Genomic DNA, 20,053 nt, shown 5'->3' on the forward strand with positions numbered 1-20,053 from the left:
CAGTGATCATTTCTTGCATTGCTCGGTTACCAGAGAGCGAGTGCCTTTGTTCATGCAACCAACCTCTCTTCCCAACTTCCGGTTTCTTCCAACATATCTGTCAGAGCATATCGATTTTGTATTGATGCCGTTTAATCACCCAGCCCTAATGGAAAATAATCTTACGCTTTATATTATATTATGCCTCCCTGTTCGTCTTTCTCCCCAAGGCCCTGCATTCCCAGCCTATGGTCCAAACAAGCCCTCCATGACGCCTTTTGGTCAACCAATGGCTGGTCCTGGCATGTCCAATAACCCCTTCATGGTGAGCATGCATTGTCCTCTTCTTTCCCAACATTGTAGAGAAGAGGAGCTTGAGCAAATGTGGGAGTACTTCACATTGTCATAACAGTTACCCACTCTCATTTCAGGCGGGAGCCCCTACCGGGCCGTTCACTTCGGGAGGTTCCACAACCAACCCATTCCTGTAGCACAACTCCCAGTCCTCACCAGCAGAGGACAGCATGCAGCACATAGTCAACGCACCGTTCCGTCACGCTATTAGTGGCAGTACATTTCTTACAAAAAACGTTTACACTATTAAGAAGTGCAAAGGACTATACTCAAGGGACTGTTAGCGGGGAAAATGTACTGTTTGGACTATATTCATCATATGCTTTTTATTCTTTGTTTATGACTGCGTGCATATAATTTGTAATCACATTTACGTACGTGTTATGTATAACAGGTGAGTAGACACCTTGTGGAGAAACCACTACATGCTAATGTAAGTAAAGGTTTACACTTTATGATCTACAGGGTTCTCTATAAACATCCATTGTCTGGGGTGTGGCCCACCCATGGAGATGCAGGTATTTCATTTCAAAAAAGGGATTGTTTTATTGTTCTTTTAGCATAAATGCTACTATACTGGCACTTGGGCCCAAATTGTCCATGAATAACCTTTACAGGCAGTTGAAGTTGCCTCAAACCAAACGTGTGCTGAATTTCATATGCAGTTGTGTTGCAAGCTGGAAACTAAGGTCAGAGCTTTTGAGTAAATGGATGTGTGCCATGGAGCACAGATGCAGTAAAGCCGCAAGATTTGGATGAACTGTGCAACAAATATCATCCAAATATGCTCCCTTGTTGTTGAGGGCTGTCAGATGAGCCGGTCTCAAATGTTCACAATGAACAGCGTTAACATAAGATTCAGTATTGCTTCAAGCGCTGAATATGCTCTGTCTATTCGAGGCCTCTTGACTCTGGACGTGGATTAGGGTCCCCATTTGTGCCGCTAGTGACTAACAATGAACTTTGTGTGTTTCTTGTCTTTGCAAGAATAGCTAAGTCAATGTGTACATATATAAATATATGTATAAATAAATTAAAAGATTTTTAAATACTGCATTTGTTTTTGGAACTGCATCTTATTTCAGCAAGAGTCGACTATACACTAAAGCACGGATGTCAAACTCATTTTAGCTCAGGGGCCGCATGGAGGAAAATCTGTGCACACGTGGGCCGGACTATTAAAATCATGGCATTAAAACTATAAAATAAAGACAACTTCAGATTGCTTTCTTTGTCTTACTTTGGCCTAAAATAGAACATAGACATTCTGAAAATATTACAATAAAAATATAGAAAAAAATACAGGCAGTGGTAAAGTTCAGATCCATGAAGGAAAGAAGAAAGTGAATGAATGTTAATAACTGAATAGATTTACATATGCATAACAATTTTTTTCTTTTGCATTATTTTTTTATTTTTATGAAGTAACATTTATGACAACCTTTTTCCAAAACACAATATAGAATGTGAGATGTATCGTGATAATGCATACATGGATCATTTGTTTTCAAAACGGTTACAAAAAAGTGGGACCCCAAAAATTTACTGTGGCACACCATTTTTATGACTTGATGGGGTCCTTGGGACCCCATTTTGAAAATTCCTAGCGCCAACACTGATGGAGTATTGGTGCGTAATACTAATCAAATATCATCCCAGGGGCCATAGATAATTCATTCCAGATACAGCCCACGGGCCTTGACTTTGACACCCCGGCACTAAAGTCATTCATTTGATTCAAAAGTGTATTTAGGTTTACATTATGAAGAATACACCTTTTAAAGACAATTGATTCAAAATTGTACTCTGATTAATTTCAGGCTTATATTACAAGGAATATACTTTTATTCAGATAGATTCGAAGGCTGTACATTAAGGGAATATAAAGACGTATATTGCTACGTCATAGCCTTACCCTGAGTCCAGACCATTAAACGTGGTTACTATAGCAACACAAAACTGTCATGGCGTCCCTTCTGAAAGACCCGCTGTTTGAAACCTCAGGACGGGGACCGTCAACTAACAAAAACTTCTATAACTTTTCCATCACTAAGTCAAACGTAAGTAAATCCCACTTATATAAAAAATGTTACAATGTTTATTTTCGCGTTTCTGCTTTCTGATTTTCCCGGCTATGTCGTCATACAGCCACTGAATGCTAAACTGTTAGCCGTTATGCTATGAAAGTTTCCATCCATCCATCCATTTCCTACCGCTTGTCCCGTTTGGGGTCGCGGGGTTACTGGAGCCTATCTCAGCTGTTTCGGGCGGAAGGCGGGGTACACCCTGGACAAGTCGCCACCTCATCGCAGATGAAAGTTTCCCATTTTAAAAAATGTATAATGATGCTCAGATTTGATTGATGCGGTCAGAGATATAGGCTACACCACTGATTCAACAACACCTTTATTATTGTGGTTGCAGTCAGTAGTAGTGTAAAAGTGAGGTCGCTAAGGGTAGCACTGTCTGCATAACATAATATCTCTTACAGTGTCAGTCAACTTTGAGAATCAGTAAAGGCATGTCCAAAATTGAAATCTAAGTGATCATCCATCCATCCATCCATTTTCTACCGCTTGTCCCTTTTGGGGTCACGGGGGGTCGCTGGAGCCTATCTCAGCTGCATTCAGGCGGAAGGCGGGGTACACCCTGGACAAGTTTCCACCTCATCGCGGGGCTCTAAGTGATCATGTTTAATTAAAAATATTTTTTGCCGAGCCCTTTCTATGTTAGACACATTTGCAAATCTTAAGTCAGTGGTTATATATTTGTTTTTTATCAGGTACCACTTTAGAAAACACTTGGCTCTCCAAGTATCACCATAATGACCAATATTAAAATACAGCAGCGTAGTAGGCCCAAGTATTCATTAAAAATAAGACAGAGTCCATTAGATGTTTTGGCTACTGTAACATTACACAAAGTTTGAACAGTAACACTGGGTTTGAATATTTCATCAAGTGATTCTTTGGCGCACCATTAGATGGAGCCCGTGTACCACAATTTGAGAATCCCAGTAATATTTCTCAAATCTGAAGTGTAGGCTACAGTACTTAACAAAATAATTGGTCTAAGATCAAAGTGAGAAAGAAAAACACTTTTGACCATAGTTTCAGATATTTTGCTCAGCTTTCCATTTTTTTACCATGCAGATTGTGTAAGTGTACCTAATGTCGACACTGAGTGTGTAATACCTGAACAGGTGGTATGGAGATGGTGGCTGATATCTCCCAGAGCTGTGTACAAACTTTCAAAGCCTGGCCAGCTGATTCTGTCTTATGAGGACTTCTTGGATGACAGCAAGCTACAAAGTAAGAAGTCTGTTTTTATTAGGCCAGTACTTGTCAAACTTTCCTCACCAAGTAGCACCTCAGAAGAAACTTGTCTCTCCAAGTCCCAATATAATGACAACATAAAATACAGTAGAATAGTCAGCCTAAATATTCATTTAAAACAAAGCAGAGGTTTTATTTAACAAGTAAACATAATATTGTGGCCCACATTACACACAGTTTGAGCAGTAACACTGTTTGAATATTTAATTAACTGATTCTTTGGCGTCCCACGAGATGGAGCCCACGTACCACTAGTACACTGGTTCTTAACCTGGGTTCGATCGAACCCTAGGGGTTCAGTGAGTCGGCCTCAGGGGTTCAGCGGAGTCTCCGCCGCGGAGGTCAAGACACATCCGACTCATCGTGTAAATAAAAACTTCTCCCTATCGGCGTATTATGGATACCCCCAAACACTGTTCCCTCTAATTTTCCATATGCGTGAGCAAACACAAACTCCTTGAGCATTCAGTGGAGCATATGTGAGCGACGTCAGACGTGCACATGCACTGTGGCCACACCAGCAGGACCTGTCCCAAACCTCACTAAATAACAAGTTAAAACCCTGAGGCCGACTCACTGAACCCCTAGGGTTCGATCGAACCCAGGTTAAGAACCAGTGTACTAGTGGTACGTGGGCTCCATCTCGTGGGACGCCAAAGAATCAGTTAATTAAATATTCAAACACAGTGTTACTGCTCAAACTGTGTGTAATGTGGGCCACAATATTATGTTTACTATCATTTATAAATGACAGCAGTAATTTCCATGAGATTATTTTCTAATATAAGTGTTTTAGCCCACTTACAACGACAATAACAAAAAATAATGTTTTTCATGAGCTGTGTACTAGTGTTGTATGTCTGGGCGGGGGTCCTGCTTTGGAAATAATTTGTACCCCTTTCAGATATCGCATTTAGTTCCCACTAAAACATTCACATGTTGCACAATGAGATGTAAACATGGGATCATGTGTATATTTGTAACTTTCTGTTTGTAAAATATATCTTTATTTGTATTTCTTTAATATAGTATTAATCATTTCATGATTAATATTTATAAATTAAGATTAAATTAAGAAAAAACATTTAATTTTTCACTAAAGAAGGATTCGGTGAATGCGCATATGAAACTGGTGGGGTTCGGTACCTCCAACAAGGTTAAGAACCACTGCATTAGTAGTTTGAATACCACAGTTTGAGAATCACTGTTTTAGGCAATACTACTCCTTTTCGGACATGTGCTAATAAAAAAATGAAAATGTGTGGAATATGGCATCATATTGTAACTTTGCACGATAAAAATAAACTTAAACTACAATACGCTCTTTAGCTAGAACTTCTGAGATATTGCTCTATTTTGCTTGTCACCTGCAACACCAAAGCTGTTCTTCAGATAGCTTGGCATAAATTGACCTACATTGTATTCCTTTGGGCATTTTTAGTCAAAGTATTGAGCCAGAACACTGCCGGTAAGTTTCGGTAATAAAACAAAACTTTGGCAAGGTAGAAAACGCATTTACACAGAAGCAAATATAAGTATTTTAAAATTTTATGAAAAAATTAATACACACAATATTTTTTGTGGATCTTTTTTGTTTTGTTTTTCAATGCTAATCTTTAGGTTTTTTGTTTGACACTGTTATTGTTTTTTTTTTAAGAGTTAGTTATTCCATTTTTCAGACTCACCTCTTTTTAATAACTTAACATACTGGCACAGTTTTTACATAGAGAGAGAGTTTTTTATTTTTTACAATTTTACAATATATATTTTTTTTCAATGTCACTGCAACTTTTTTTGTTTGTTTTTTCAACATCAAAAGTTACTGGCAGTGTTCTGGCTTCACAGCAAAGCGGTATAACAAAAGAATGAGGGGATAATGGTTACCATAGCACTTGCAATAAGTTCTTACAAGCCAGCAAAGAAAATGATTACAATTCTGTATTTTAAAGAATTCCATAAGCTGCTCTATCTATTCAGGAGAGCTCAGCGCGGTCTTTGGCAGAGGGATCTTGCAGTACGCCAAAGCTTTGTGCCAGGGCCACTATGATTACCTGGAACGCCTGCCTGACCCTTTACTTCTGTGGATCATCAACCATCTGGAGCTCGAAGATGTTGGACAACTTGCAAGAACCTCACACAGGTTCAGGCAGGTGAGGTGTACAGACTCAAATTGTGATAAAAATGTAAGAATCTCAATTGTCCTTAGGTGTGAATCTGACTGTCACACACTAAGTGGTAGAAAATGAATAAATCACTAAGACATAGGTGTCCAAACTATGCAGGGCCGGCCCGTGGCATAGGCCGTATAGGCAAATGCTAAGGGCGCCGTCCATCAGGGGGCGCCACGCCAGTGCCACAAATGTTGGAGGAAAAAAAAAAAAAAAAAAGTTGGTACTATTATTTCTAAATACATAAAATAATCACACGTTAATTAAAATGCAAAGTAAAGCCTATTTAATAGAAATATTATTTGTTACAACATTACGCCCCCCCTCCCCCGGCACGGTGCGCCCCCTCCCTTCCTGTATCATGACTCTTTTTGGACGTCACCACATCAAAAAAATCAACACAAGATGTCAAAACGGAAAAAACTCAGGTGTCCAGGGGAGAAAAGAAGGGGAGAAACGAGAAAAAGACAGAGGTAGCAGGTAGGTAACGTTAGCCTACATGAAATTATTTGTCTGTTACAGAATGTGATTGTAACCTGTCTTTTTAGCATTAAGCTAATGTTACATGATTCGGCAATTGCTAATCAATAAATAGCTAGTTCTGTTTTAACGTCGGGTTAATATTGTAATAATCTCAGGAATGTAGGCTCAGAGACTTCTTCAGTTATCTTGCATTTATTGTACAAGATGCATTTAAGGCACACAACAGCTCCAACATGCGTCTATCTCCTTTCCCGGCAAAACTCGAACCAACACTTCCTGTCAACAATGTAATTTCCCTAACATCCCCGGAAGTCCCGCCCCCCCAGCCAAAGCCATTGGCTAACACCCCGTAGCCAGCCGCTACATCATCTCCCCCTTACAAAAAATCCTCGCCCTCGAGGACTGACCCGTAAGGCAACATTTGGCAACACCATAGCAGCATGTAAAACAGAGCAACCCATTAGTGCAAACAAAACAGTGTAAACAACATAACCCTCACATCACACAAGCGGGTTCACAAACCCCCCTACCCCTCTTCCCTTCAGTCTAAGGACACCACAAAGTCTTGCAAGCTGTCCGGAGGCCTCTTCATCCGCCTCGGCCGCTCTCTTCCATTTCCCAGCAGTGGGACAGCTGGGTCGGGTGTGCCAGTCCTCGGGAGGGAGCTGGAGGGGCCGGGGGAGGAGGGGAGTGGGGAAATTGGTTCCCCCTGGGGCGTAAGCGGGGTATTGGTAAAGGGCTGGGCGGGCAAAGGAGAGGTCACCTGTGTATCCGAGGCAAGGGAAAGGGGACCCCCTGGTAGGGCGCGAGTCTGTCTCTGTGGAGGACCACCTTCCTTCCCCGGGGGGGCAGCTGGACACGATACACAACCTCTCCCAGCTTCTGGAGTATCTTACAGGGTCCTGTCCATTTGCTGTCCAGCTTGGGACTGCGGCCCTTCTTCCGAATCGGGTTGTAGACCCAAACCAACTCGCCTGGCGCGAAGTCCCTTCCTCGGGTCGTCACATCATAGTAGCGCTTTTGTTTGATGCCAGCTTCCTGCAGCTGCTCCCGAGCGAAACTGTGGGCTGAGTCCAGCCGGTCCTGTAATTTCCTGGCGTACTCTGGGCATCCGGTGGGCGGCCAAAGGCCAGGTCTGCTGGTGTGCGCATCTCTCTCCCTAGCATGAGAAGCGCCGGTGTGCACCCCGTGGATTCTTGGACAGCAGAGCGACACGCCATCAGCACCAGTGGTAGGTGTTGGTCCCAGTCACGCTAGTGGCGGGAGGTGACAATGGCGAGCTGGTCTCCCAGGTTGCGATGGAACCGCTCCACTAACCCATCACTCTGAGGGTGCAATGGGGTAGTGCGGGTCTTGTGAATGCCCAGGCGCTCGCACAAGGCCGCGAACACCCGGGACTCAAAGTTTGTGCCTCGGTCACTGTGCAGAGACGCCATGACGCCAAACCGACCTATCATGCCCTCCACCAGGGCATCAGCAATGGTCTCTGCCTCCTGGTTGGGAATGGCGTATGCCTCTGGCCACTTGGTGAAATAGTCTATGGCGGAAAGGACATAGTGGTTCCCCTTGTCAGACAGTGGGTACGGCCCTGTAATGTCAATCCCCACCCTGTCCATGGGGCACCCCACTGGGAACTGTTAGAGCGGTGCCTGTGAGCGCCCAGTGGGGCCTTTGCGGGCAACGCAAGGGTCACAGCGGCGGCAGAAGTCCTCCACATCTCTCTTCTGCCGACCCCAATAGAACCCCTGTCGCAGCCGCTTGAGTGTTTTGGCGACCCCGAAATGTCCAGACCCACCTCCCCCATGCACTGCCTTAAGCACTTCCCCTTGCAGTCCCTTTGGCACCACCACCTGCCACTGTTCTTCCCCCGTGGCCGCGGCCTTAAATGCCCGCTGCAACACGCCTTGGGACACCCGCAATGAGTAAAACATGGCCCACAGGCCCTTAGTAGCCTTAGAGAATGGTGCCACCGCCTCCCAAGGCGGGCGCTGCCGAGCCTCTACCCACTGCAAAACAGGATGAAGGTCTGTGTCCTCCACCTGCGTGCGCCTCCAGTCAGCATTCGTCACAGTCTGTAGTTCTCCGCAGACAACGTTATCAGCCTGACTGACGGCCGCACACTCAGCGCCCTCTGCCCGCCGCTCTTGTTCCCGGGCTTCCCTGCGCTCGCAGTACCGACATCCGTCTGCTGCACACGGCCGGCGCGAGAGCGCGTCCGCGTAGGAGTGGCGAGCACCTGGCCGATGTTCTATTTTAAAGTTGTATCCTTGCAGCTCTTCCACCCACCTGGCAACCTGCCCCTCCGGCTCCCGGAAAGTCATTAGCCACTGGAGGGCAGAGTGGTCAGTTCTGATCAAAAAGGGGAGGCCACACAAGTAATATTTAAAGTGTCTGATAGAGAGCACCACTGCCAGGAGTTCTCGGCGGGTGACACAATAGTTCCGTTCCGACTTGTTGAGTTTCTGGCTGAAGTATGCCACCACCCTTTCCCCTTCCTGCCACGGCTGTGCAAGTACACCCCCACCCCCACTCCGCTGGCATCAGTGTCCAGTAAGAAGGGCAGGGCGAGGTCAGGTGGGGCGAGTACCGGGGCCTCACACAAGGCCCGTTTCAGCCCCCAGAATGCCTTTGGCACCCTTCGGACCACACAAAGTCTTTGCCTTTTTCCAGCAATCGATATAGGGGCGCGGCGATTGTAGCAAAACCCCGCACGTGCCTCCGATAGTACGAGGCAAGCCCAATGAAGCTCTTCAGCTGTCCTTGGTCCCGAGGGGCGGGCCAATCTCTCACAGCCCGCACATTCTCCCCTATGGCGCCAATGCCATCTTCCCCCAGCTCATGTCCCAAGAAAGTTACTTCCCGCCGTATGAAACTGCATTTCTCGGGGTGCAGTTTAAGGCCCGCTGCTCGAATCCTCTCCAGGACTCTCCTCAGGGACCCCAGGGCTGCTTCGAAAGAACGCCCATGTACCAAGATGTCGTCCAGGTACACCAGGCACTCTTGACGGGAAATACCAGCCAGCACTTTGTCCATAAGCCGGGCAAAAGTGGCGGGGGCATTACAGAGCCCAAAACTGAGGACTTTGAATTGCCTCAAGCCCCGGCCAGTACAGAAGGCGGATTTAGGGCGAGATTCAGGAGAAAGGGGTACCTGATAATACCCGCTTTTAAGGTCCAGAGTGGTGAACCACGAGGAGCCGGAAACTAGGTCCAGGGACTCATCAATACGGGGGAGGGGGTAAGAGTCTTTTGTGGTCACTTCATTCAGCCGTCTGTAATCCACACAGAATCGCCAATCTCCAGCCTTCTTCTTGGCGACCATGACCACAGGTGCCGCCCAGGGGCTCTCGGACGGCTCAATAAAGTCGGCCCAGGTCATCTACGGCCTTGTCGCATACCTGCTGTCGAGCGAGGGGGATGCAGCGTGCGTGGCACTTGATGGGCCGTGCCAAGCCAGTGTCTATGACATGCTCTGCCAAGTGGGTTCTTCCCACTTCACTCTCGTTCATTGCAAAGCTGCCCTGGAATTCCACCAGCAGCTGTTTCAGCTGCTCCTGTTGCTGTTTCTCCAAGTCCCTGTACTCCTCTCTCCACACCCCTCCCCATATGACCGGGGGTGCTGGCTGCGGGTGGGGGCCCGTGGGTAGGGATGCCCAGGGCTGGCATCCCCGGGTAATACACAGCTCTGTCTCCCCCCTCATTGGCTGAAGGGAGACAGGGCGAGGGCAGGGGTAGTAACTAGGTGAGGTGTGAGGCAACAAGAATGTAGAGGCATGCGGTGAAACGGGCAGGGGCCCGGGAACTAGGGTACCCATGGCAACTGTAGGGCCCCCCGGGAAGTTAAGTGTACCCCTCCCCATGTCTAGCAGGCACCCAGTGACTTGGAGGAAGTCCAGCCCTAAGATGCAGCAGTCTTGCACGTCTTCCACCCAAACTAGGTGGAAAACTCGCTTTCCCCCCACACACAACCACAGGAACCCCTTCCCCACCATAGGAGATAGCTGGCCCGTGACTGTGCGTAGCTGTACTGCTGTGGGCTCAAATGGTGTACTGCTGGGAAGAACGTCCGGTCTTACCAGCGTTACCGATGACCCTGTGTCCACCAGACCCACGGTAGGCACCCCCTGGACAGAGACAGCAACATGGCAGGAGCCCCCACTTTTGGGCCCCCCCCGTGTCCAGCCCACCGCCATGGTGGCACACTGCTGTCATCTACTTCTGGGGGGGATGGAGTCCCTCCCCCCTGGCTGTGCCGCTGGGCTCCTCCGGGTGCCCGAAAGCGAGAAGAAGGAGTAGAAGGCGAGTCGTCGTCTGCTTCTGGGGGGGATGGAGCCCCTCCCCCTGGCTGTGCTGATGTGCTCCTTCCCCTGCTTGACGAGCCTGGGCTGGCGAGTCAGGGTCCGCGGTGGACGTAGGGGCCCGCATACCCCTGACTATGCGGGCCCGGCGCCGTTTCCCGGCTCACGACGAGTGGCAGGGCACTCCCTGCGAAAGTGTCCAGGTTGGCCACATCCCCAGCAGACCTGCATGGGGCGCGGGCCACGTTGACTTTGCAGAGTCACCGACCTCAGCAGTTCGGTAATTTCTTTCGCCCAAGCCGGAGCCCCGTCGCTAGACGGGTGTGACGATGCCTCCCTCACTGGATGGGGTATACTTTCCAGTTCCCCGGCTGCAGCTGCACTCCCCAGCATCTCCCTCTCCACGGCAGCTTCCAGTGCCTCCTGCAGGGACCTCGGGTGCTGAAGCTGCACTTGCACACGCAGATCAGGAGGAGTAATGGCTCCAACAAACAGGTCAGTTGCGAGCTCATTCCGTGCATCAGCAGGCAGGTGACCATATGCACGGCGCACCTGGCCCTCAATGTCATTAGCGAGCCCCCGGAGTGGCTCGCCAGGCTTCCTGCACCTCCCTCTCAGTTCAGCTTTTAAAAGCGCTGGCTGAGACCATCTCCCAAACCTCCTCTTGAGCGCCCCCACCAGGGCTGCGTAGCACCGCTGCTGTTCAGGGTCCAGCAGCAGAAGGCACGAAAGAGCCTCTCCCTCCAGACACAAAGCCAATTGCAATGCTTTGTCCCTTTCTTCCCACCTTCTAGCGTCCGCCAACAGTTCAAATTGAGCGTGGAACGCCTCCCAATCTGATCCACCAGCAAATTTTGGCGTCTTCACTGAGGCCGCAGACGGTGGGGGGGACGCGCCGTGCGGGGAAGGTGTGGGCTGCGGCGGCAGCGGCGACATCTTTTTGTCCTCACGGGCTGACGAGCCGCTCGTGTGCGAGCAGGAGCGCGGCTGTTCGACGGCCACCCGCTCCAAAACAGCGCCATCCCGCTCAACTTTAAACTTATGCTCACCGGAGCTAAACATGCTAAACGGCTTGCGGTCCTAGCTAACTCACAGACTGAAGCTAACTTGCTAATGCGCAATACGCAGCGTGTCCTTACCGCGACAAACTCTCTTCCGAAAATCGTCGGTTTTACTTCTGACACCAGTGTAATAATCTCAGGAATGTAGGCTCAGAGACTTCTTCAGTTATCTTGCATTTATTGTACAAGATGCATTTAAGGCACACAACAGCTCCAACATGCGTTTATCTCCTTTCCCGGCAAAACTCGAACCAACCCTTCCTGTCAACAACGTCACTTCCCTAACTTCCCCGGAAGTCCCGCCCCCCAGCCAAAGCCATTGGCTAACACCCCGTAGCCAGCCGCTACAATATTGTGGAGGGGGCTAAATTGTTATGGAAAATAATAATGTAACGTTAGGTAATTACAGTACTCCCTGGTGTACAGTAATTTGTAAGTCATTCTAGTTAATGCAATATTAAAAAGCACAAAAAGAGAACTCTGTAGGATCCCCTTTTTTTTGTAATATAGTTGTTAAAGTCATACTGGTTTGATATCTTGTTTTGTGCAGTGCCTTATTTATATTGTATTTTTAATTTATTTTATGCAACTTGTTGACACGTTTTATTTTGTGTTTATGTATGTAAAAAATATTGTATTTCATATATTCATTTTTTATTTTTTGTATTCATTTATTTATCCATATTTTTTTTATCTTGTTAACTATTCTGATTGTTAATTTGCTTTCTTTAAGTAAAAAAAAAGGTAAAAGACTAAGCTATTCGGTTTCTTGTGAGTATATACACTTCACTGCCGATGTGGGGGGGCGCCACCTAAAATCTGGCCTAGGGCGCCAGATTGGTTAGGGCCGGGCCTGAAACTATGGTCCACGGGCAAAGTGCAGCACACTGGCATCATGAGTTTGTTAAGGAACCTGCCCTTTGGGGTGTTTCCAAATTAATTTTCATTTAATTTAACAACTTGTGGACGACATGAGTAAATCGGCTCAATGGCCATGAATGGTTCTTTGAACTGATGACCCTTTGAACAAGTTGCCCAATCCAAACAACCTTCCTTAGTCATGGCACGAAAAACATGCAACCAACACAAAAAGTCAACACTCATGGTCACACACAACACAACCTACTCACGGAACTTTGTGGACATTATAAAAAACATCTAATCACCATAACAAATTCAAAATTACAAACCCTGTTTCCATATCATCATCATTCATCATCATTTCTTTTTATTCCTTTCATGAAAATGCATATATACAAGCCATATACAGTTGACACATGAGTTGGGAAATTGTGTTAGATGTAAATATAAACTGAATACAATGATTTGCAAATCATTTTCAACCCATATTCAGTTGAATATGCTACAAAGACAACATTTTTGATGTTCAAACTGATAAACATTTTTTTTTTTGCAAATAATCATTAACTTTAGAATTTGATGCCAGCAACACGTGACAAAGAAGTTGGGAACGGTGGCAATACATTCTGATAAAGTTGAGGGATGCTCATCAAACACTTATCTGGAACATGCCACAGGTGATTGGGAACAGGTGGGTGCCATGATTGGGTATAAAAGTAGATTCCATGAAATGCTCAGTCATTCACAAACAAGGATGGGGGCGAGGGTCACCACTTTTTCAACAAATGCCTGAGCAAATTGTTGAACAGTTTTAAAGAAAAACCTTTCTCGACCAGCTATTGCAAGGAATTTAGGGATTTCACCATCTACGGTCCGTAATATCATCAAAGGGTTCAGAGAATCTGGAGAAATCACTGCACGTAAGCAGCTAAGCCCGGGACCTTCGATCCCTCAGGCTGTACTGCATCAACAAGCGACATCAGTGTGTAAAGGATATCACCACATGGGCTCAGGAACACTTCAGAAACCCACTGTCAGTAACTACAGTTGGTCGCTACATCTGTAAGTGCAAGTTAAAACTCTCCTATGCAAGGTGAAAACCGTTTATCAACAACACCCAGAAACACCGTCGGCTTCGCTGGGCCTGAGCTCATCTAAGATGGACTGATACAAAGTGGAAAAGTGTTCTGTGGTCTGATGAGTCCACATTTCAAATTGTTTTTGGAAACTGTGGACGTCGTGTCCTCCGGACCAAAGAGGAAAATAACCATCCGGATTGTTATAGGCGCAAAGTTGAAAAGCCAGCATCTGTGATGGTATGAGGGTGTATTAGTGCCCAAGACATGGGCAACTTACACATCTGTGAAGGCGCCATTAATGCTGAAAGGTACATACAGGTTTTGGAGCAACATACTGTATGTTGCCATCCAAGCAACGTTACCATGGACGCCCCTTCTTATTTCAGTAAGACAATGCCAAGCCACGTGTTACATCAACGTGGCTTCATAGTAAAAGAGTGTGGGTATTAGACTGGCCTGCCTGTAGTCCAGACCTGTCTCCCATTGAAAATGTGTGGCGCATTATGAAGCCTAAAATACCACAACGGAGACCCCCGGACTGTTGAACAACTTAAGCTGTACTTCAAGCAAGAATGAGAAATAATTCCCCCTGAGAAACTTAAAAAATGTGTCTCCTCAGTTAGCAAACGTTTACTGAGTGTTGTTAAAAGGAAAGGCCATGTAACACAGTGGTGAGCATGCCCTTTCCCATCTACTTTGGCATGTGTTGCAGCCATGAAATTCTAAGTTAATTATTATTTGCAAAAAAAAAAAAAAGTTTATGAGTTTGAACATCAAATATCTTGTCTTTGTAGTGCATTCAATTGAATATGGGTTGAAAAGGATTTGCAAATCACTGTATTCCGTTTATATTTACATCTAACACAATCTCCCAACTCATATGGAAACGGGGTTTGTACAACCATTTAAAGGCCTACTGAAACCCACTACTACCGACCACACAGTCAGATAGTTTATATATCAATGATGAAATCTTAACATTGCAACACATGCCAATACGGCCGGGTTAACTTATAAAGTGCAATTTTAAATTTCCAGCTAAACTTCCGGTTGAAAACGTCTATATATAATGACGTATGCGCGTGACGTCAATCGTTGAAACGGAAGTATTGGTACCCCATTGAATCCAATACAAAAAAGCTCTGTTTTCATCTCAAAATTCCACAGTATTCTGGACATCTGTGTTGGTGAATCTTTTGCAATTTGTTTAATGAACAATGGAGACTGCAAAGAAGAAAGTTGTAGGTGGGATCGGTGTATTAGCGGCTGGCTGTAGCAACACAACCAGGAGGACTTTGACTTGGATAGCAGACGCGCTAGCCCATACTTGCCAACCCTCCCGTTTTTACCGGGAGACTACCGGTATTCAGCGCCTCTCCCGATAACCTCCCGGCAGAAATTTTCTCTCGACAAACTCCCGGAATTCAGCCGGAGCTGGAGGCCGCGCCCCCTCCAGCTCAATGCGGACCTGAGTGGGGACAACCTGTTCTCACGTCCGCTTTCCCACAATACAAACAGCTTGCCTGCCCAATGACGTCATAACTGTAGAATGATCGAGGGCGAGTTCTTGGTTTCTTATGTGGGTTTATTGTTAGGCAGTTTCATTAACGTCCTCCTAGCGCGGTAACAACACACAACAACAGCAGTCCCGTTTAATCTACCGTAAAGCAGTTTGTCTGCTGTAAACAGCAATGTTGTGACACTCTTAAACAGGACAATACTGCCATCTACTGGATAGCCTCCAGAACACTGAAATTCAAGTATTCCTTTTATTTATATGTATAATAAAATAAATAAATATATATATATATATATATAGCTAGAATTCACTGAAAGTCAAGTATTTCATATATATATATATATAAATATATAAATATATATATATATATATATATATATATATACATATATATATATGAAATACTTGAGTTGGTGAATTCTAGCTTAAATATATTCCCCGACCACGCCCTCAACCACGCCCCCGCCCCACCCCCGACCACGCCCCCCAACCCCCACCTCCCGGTATCGGAGGCCTCAAGGTTGGCAAGTATGCGCTAGCCGACGCTAGCCGCCGACCGCACGGATGATCGGGTGAAGTCCTTCGTCCTTCCGTCGCTGGAACGCAGGTGAGCACGGGTGTTGATGAGCAGATGAGGGCTGGCTGGCGTAGGTGGAGCGCTAATGTTTTTATCATAGCTCTGTGAGGTCCCGTTGCTAAGTTAGCTTCAATGGCGTCGTTAGCAACAGCATTGTTAAGCTTTGCCAAGCTGGGAATTATTAACCATGTATTTACATGTCCATGGTTTAATAGTATTGTTGATCTTCTGTCTATCCTTCCAGTCAGGGATTTATTTATTTTGTTTCTATCTGCATTTGAGCCCGATGCTATCACGTTAGCTCAGTAGCTAAAGAGCTTCGCCGATGTATTGTCATGGAGATAAAAGTCACTGTGAATGTCCATTTCGTGTTCTCGACTCTCATTTTCAAGAGGATATAGTATCCGAGGTGGTTTAAAATACAAATCCGTGATCCATAATAGAAAAAGGAGAAAGTGTGGAATCCAATGAACCCTTGTACCTAAGTTACGGTCAGAGCCAAAAAAGATACGTCCTGCACTGCACTGTAGTCCTTCACTCTCACTTTCCTCATCCACAAATCTTTCATTCTCACTCAAATTAATGGAGTAATCGTTGCTTTCTCGGTCCGAATCTCTCTTGCTGCATTGTAAACAATGGGAAAATGTGAGGAGTCCTTCCTCCTGTGACGTCACGCTACTTCCAGTATAGGCAACTTGCCTATACCGCAAGGCTTTTTTTTATCAGCGACCAAAAGTTGCGACCTTTATCGTCGTTGTTTTCTACTAAATCCTTTCAGCAAAAATATGGCAATATCGCGAAATGATCAAGTATGACACATAGAATGGATCTGCTATCCCCGTTTAAATAAAAAAAATTCATTTCAGTAGGCCTTTAAATCCATAACATTGCATGATGGGAAAAATGTTAGACACTCTTCACACTTATCCATGTTTGGGTTGTTGTAGCTATTTGATAATTCTGATTGATTACAAAACTTTAATGAGTTTGCCACTGAAGTTAAATAATGTAGGATTCCAACTTTCACATACTCTTTATACCAACTATTCTTGATTATATTTATATATTAATATACTATGTAAACACATGTGTAGGGTATATACTGTATCATTTACTGTACATGCAGTCGGCATCCGGCCCCCAGGCACATTTTTTTGAACCCAATGCGGCCACCCAAGTGAAAAAGTTGGACACCCCTGCATTAAGATATTCTGTTCTCTGCTCTATAGCTTTGTGGATCAGAGGAATTCTGGGAGCAGGCAGTGCGGCGTCGCTGCAAAACAGTTTCCGCTGAGGTCCCCTCCCTGGCACAAGAGGTGGGTTGGCGCAACATCTTCTTCACCAACAAGCTGCAGCTGCAGAAGCTCATCAACCGCCGGAGGCTGAGGGGCGATGAACAGAAGGCAGAGGTAACGGCTGGTAAAAGGCCAGAGATGTCGCATCACGACCTAAAACCAACAGGTTCGAAGCCCTCAAAGGAAGGAGGGACGTCTTAAAATAGAAAATATCAGTTTTGTACGTGACAAGTTCTTGATCAGGGCCTTCCTTCAGCATTAACATCTGCCAAGGCCGCGTTATTCACAAAAATTATGGATTGTGTCCGTGTGGTCGCAGGGTATTTCCTGGTTCAACACGACATGTGGTGCCAATTTGATTCTGCATGCAACGATCAATTACTGCAGACATGCCTTCATCCCAAATTGTAATGGAGCAGAAATGACAAACATATTTGGAGTCTTACAATGTCAACATTTTGTACATGACTATCACCTTAGGTCACTACTTCGGAAATTTGGTTGTAAAATGTGAATACCTAATCTGTATCATCTCTGCCATTTAGTTTGTGCCATTTTAAAGTGACCCCAGAAATAAATTATGAACTGAAACATTCCAAAGCCATCATTTTGGTCCAGATGAAACACAAATGACTGCTTTGCTTAGTTTTTGATGAGCACCAGTTTGCATCATGATCCGAGTTCCTGGAAGAATCAACACGTCTGTTGGAGCACTGATAGGATTATGACGAAATTGGACGAACTAGTCCTCCTGAGGGCGCACTTTGCCAAACATGGAATGAACTCCATTAATATCACAGACTCCGTTTGAAATTATTTAGAGAGGCATGAAGTTTTAGTCCTGCAGAAATAGGACGAACTAGTCCTGTAGATGGCGCACTTTGCCGCTCGTGGAATGTATTCCATTATCACAGAATCAGGTTGAAAGGTTGAATTTAGAGAGTGGCATGCAGTTTTAGTCCTGCAGAAATAGGACAAACTAGTCCTCTAGATTAGAAGGTGCACTTTGCTGCTCGTGGAATGAACTCCATCATTATCACAGAATCAGTTTGAAATAATTTAGAGCACCTGTGTCAAACTCAAGGCCCGGTGGCCAGATCCGGCTCGACACGTCATTTAATGTGGCCTGCGAAAGCCTGGAAAAATTGTGCATAATTCATCTTTCTTACTAAATGTTTTCATTATTTCCATTTTGACAGAAAAACAGGACAGGAAATTCCATATGTTTTAAACTTTGATACTATCTGCTCATGCAACAAATATTCAATTGTTATTGGTGTGAATCTTTGGGCACCTCGCCATTCCATCCGATTCTTGGGGTGAAGATTTGATTCATAATCGATTCTCGATTCAAACTGATTTTTGCAATGTATTATTTGTTATAATAATAACACCTTAACAAAACAGCTTACAGGTTACAAAACCTATTTTTGGTTGCTGAGGTATGACACATATGAGCTTCATGTAAGCATAGAGATGGCCTAAACAATGTTTTGTTTAAAAAAAAAGAATTTGTAAAAAATGTTTAGTTTTTTTAAAATTATTAATCAATTCAGCGCCCCCCGCGACCCTGAAGGGGATAAGCGGTATAAAATGGATGGATGGATGGAATTTACAATTGAGATGAATAAGAATCGTGATTCTGATGTGATAAAATATTTTATTAGGACCCCTAAATATTACATACCGTATTATAGTTTGTAAAAATACAATAAATACTTAAATATCTGCTTGTCACCTGGATTTACTATTTCAGAGCAAGTTATCCATCAATTTGTACATACAGAAATCAAATAACCAAATGCATAGACAATTGTGAGATGATATAATGAGGTGATTATAATTTTATATTACATTCACTGTTACAAGCGGCCCTCTGAGGGCAGCCATGACTGCGATGTGGCCCTCGATGAAAACAAGTTTGACACCCCTGATTTATAGAGTGGCATGCAGTTTTAGTCCTGCAGAAATAGGACGAACTAGTCTTGTAGAGGGCGCCCTTTGCCACTCGTGGAATGTACTCCATCATTATCACAGAGTCAGCTTGAAAGGTCGTATTTAGAGAGTGGCATGCAATTTTAGTCCTGCATGCAAGGTGGATAAATGCCCCTCTCTTCAAGATAACTGGGCTCCAGCTTCCCTATGAGCCCCAACAAGAGATACGGACAGTTTTAGAAACTTGTTGGATTGGTAGTAGGTCTACTGAGCTCAATGCTGGTCTCAGATTTGGTGAATAGGCAAAACCACAGCCAGGAGCTGACAGTAGTTTACAAAATAAAAGTGCCTCAAATATGAAAACATCCAATATTTTCATAATTTCCTTGTAAATATCACCAATGTTACTCAAGTTACTGGACCAGAAAAAGGGATAATTAATATTTTACTTCCTATGACAAAGACATTGGTCAAAGACCTTGGCCCCAACTTTCAAAGTGGACATGCAGACCATTTGAAAAGCCCTCTAATAGATCAGTAGTTCATCAAACAGGAAATTGAAAACATCTGACGCCATATTGGGTTGAGATAAAAGCTTTACTCAGCAGTACCCAAGAAGCAAAGCAACCTCTCAAAAGATGTCCTTATTTTTGGCTACTGTCCTCAACCTTTAGGTCAAAATTAAGCCTCATATACTGACTCCAAAAGTTGAGCTGCTCTGGAATGCTCTGCTGTTTTAAGGACTTTTGGCACAAAAACAACTAGTCGAAGATCATCTCTATGACAGCACTCCAGTGTTTTTAAAAATCTGTTGCAAAAATGTAAGTCTCTCACAAATTTTTTTTTAACTAAACTTGCGGGCCACCAGTGAATATCCCAAATAATGAAAAAGACGGCCTAAAATGTGTAACGATCTGGAGTGGTGGATCCCAAGGATGCAGAGACGTTTAGCGTGCTGTCAATAGTCTTTCTCTTAATTCACACAATAGCAAAAACAAAGGCGATGGTGGTGAACTAACAAAAACACATCATGTAAAAACTACCAACAACCTACAAAAAACCAAAAGCGCTAGACAAGGCTAGGAGATATACTTCATGAAAGAAGTATTA

At 44.8% G+C, this 20,053-nt stretch overlaps 2 protein-coding genes across 6 annotated transcripts in view; both read left to right on the forward strand.

Moving 5' to 3' along the window:
- The window catches only part of agfg1b (ArfGAP with FG repeats 1b), a 48,732-nt gene extending 47,347 nt beyond the window's left edge, over window positions 1–1,385 (forward strand). For all 3 annotated transcript variants that reach the window (XM_062022313.1, XM_062022312.1, XM_062022311.1), the window contains 2 exons: window positions 210–304; window positions 411–1,385. In XM_062022313.1, the coding sequence (XP_061878297.1) occupies window positions 210–304; window positions 411–470 (155 nt within the window). In that variant the 3' untranslated portion in view covers window positions 471–1,385. The remainder of the gene's footprint in view (window positions 1–209; window positions 305–410) is intronic.
- Window positions 1,386–2,144: 759 nt separating this feature from the next.
- Window positions 2,145–20,053, forward strand: part of fbxo36b (F-box protein 36b) — a 33,727-nt gene continuing 15,818 nt past the window's right edge. The window contains exons 1-4 of one of the 3 annotated variants that reach the window (XR_009821429.1): window positions 2,145–2,393; window positions 3,536–3,644; window positions 5,646–5,818; window positions 16,943–17,122. Coding sequence is in view for 2 of the 3 variants with exons in the window: in XM_062023468.1 (XP_061879452.1) it covers window positions 2,298–2,393; window positions 3,536–3,644; window positions 5,646–5,818; window positions 16,943–17,209 (645 nt within the window). In the remaining variant the exon portion in view is untranslated. Of the gene's footprint in view, window positions 2,394–3,535; window positions 3,645–5,645; window positions 5,819–16,942; window positions 17,578–20,053 lie in introns of those variants that run through there. The other 2 variants (XM_062023469.1, XM_062023468.1) reach the window with 2 other exon arrangements.

This window comes from Entelurus aequoreus, linkage group LG16 (assembly GCF_033978785.1).
Source record: "Entelurus aequoreus isolate RoL-2023_Sb linkage group LG16, RoL_Eaeq_v1.1, whole genome shotgun sequence".
NCBI classification, from domain to species: Eukaryota; Metazoa; Chordata; class Actinopteri; order Syngnathiformes; family Syngnathidae; genus Entelurus; species Entelurus aequoreus.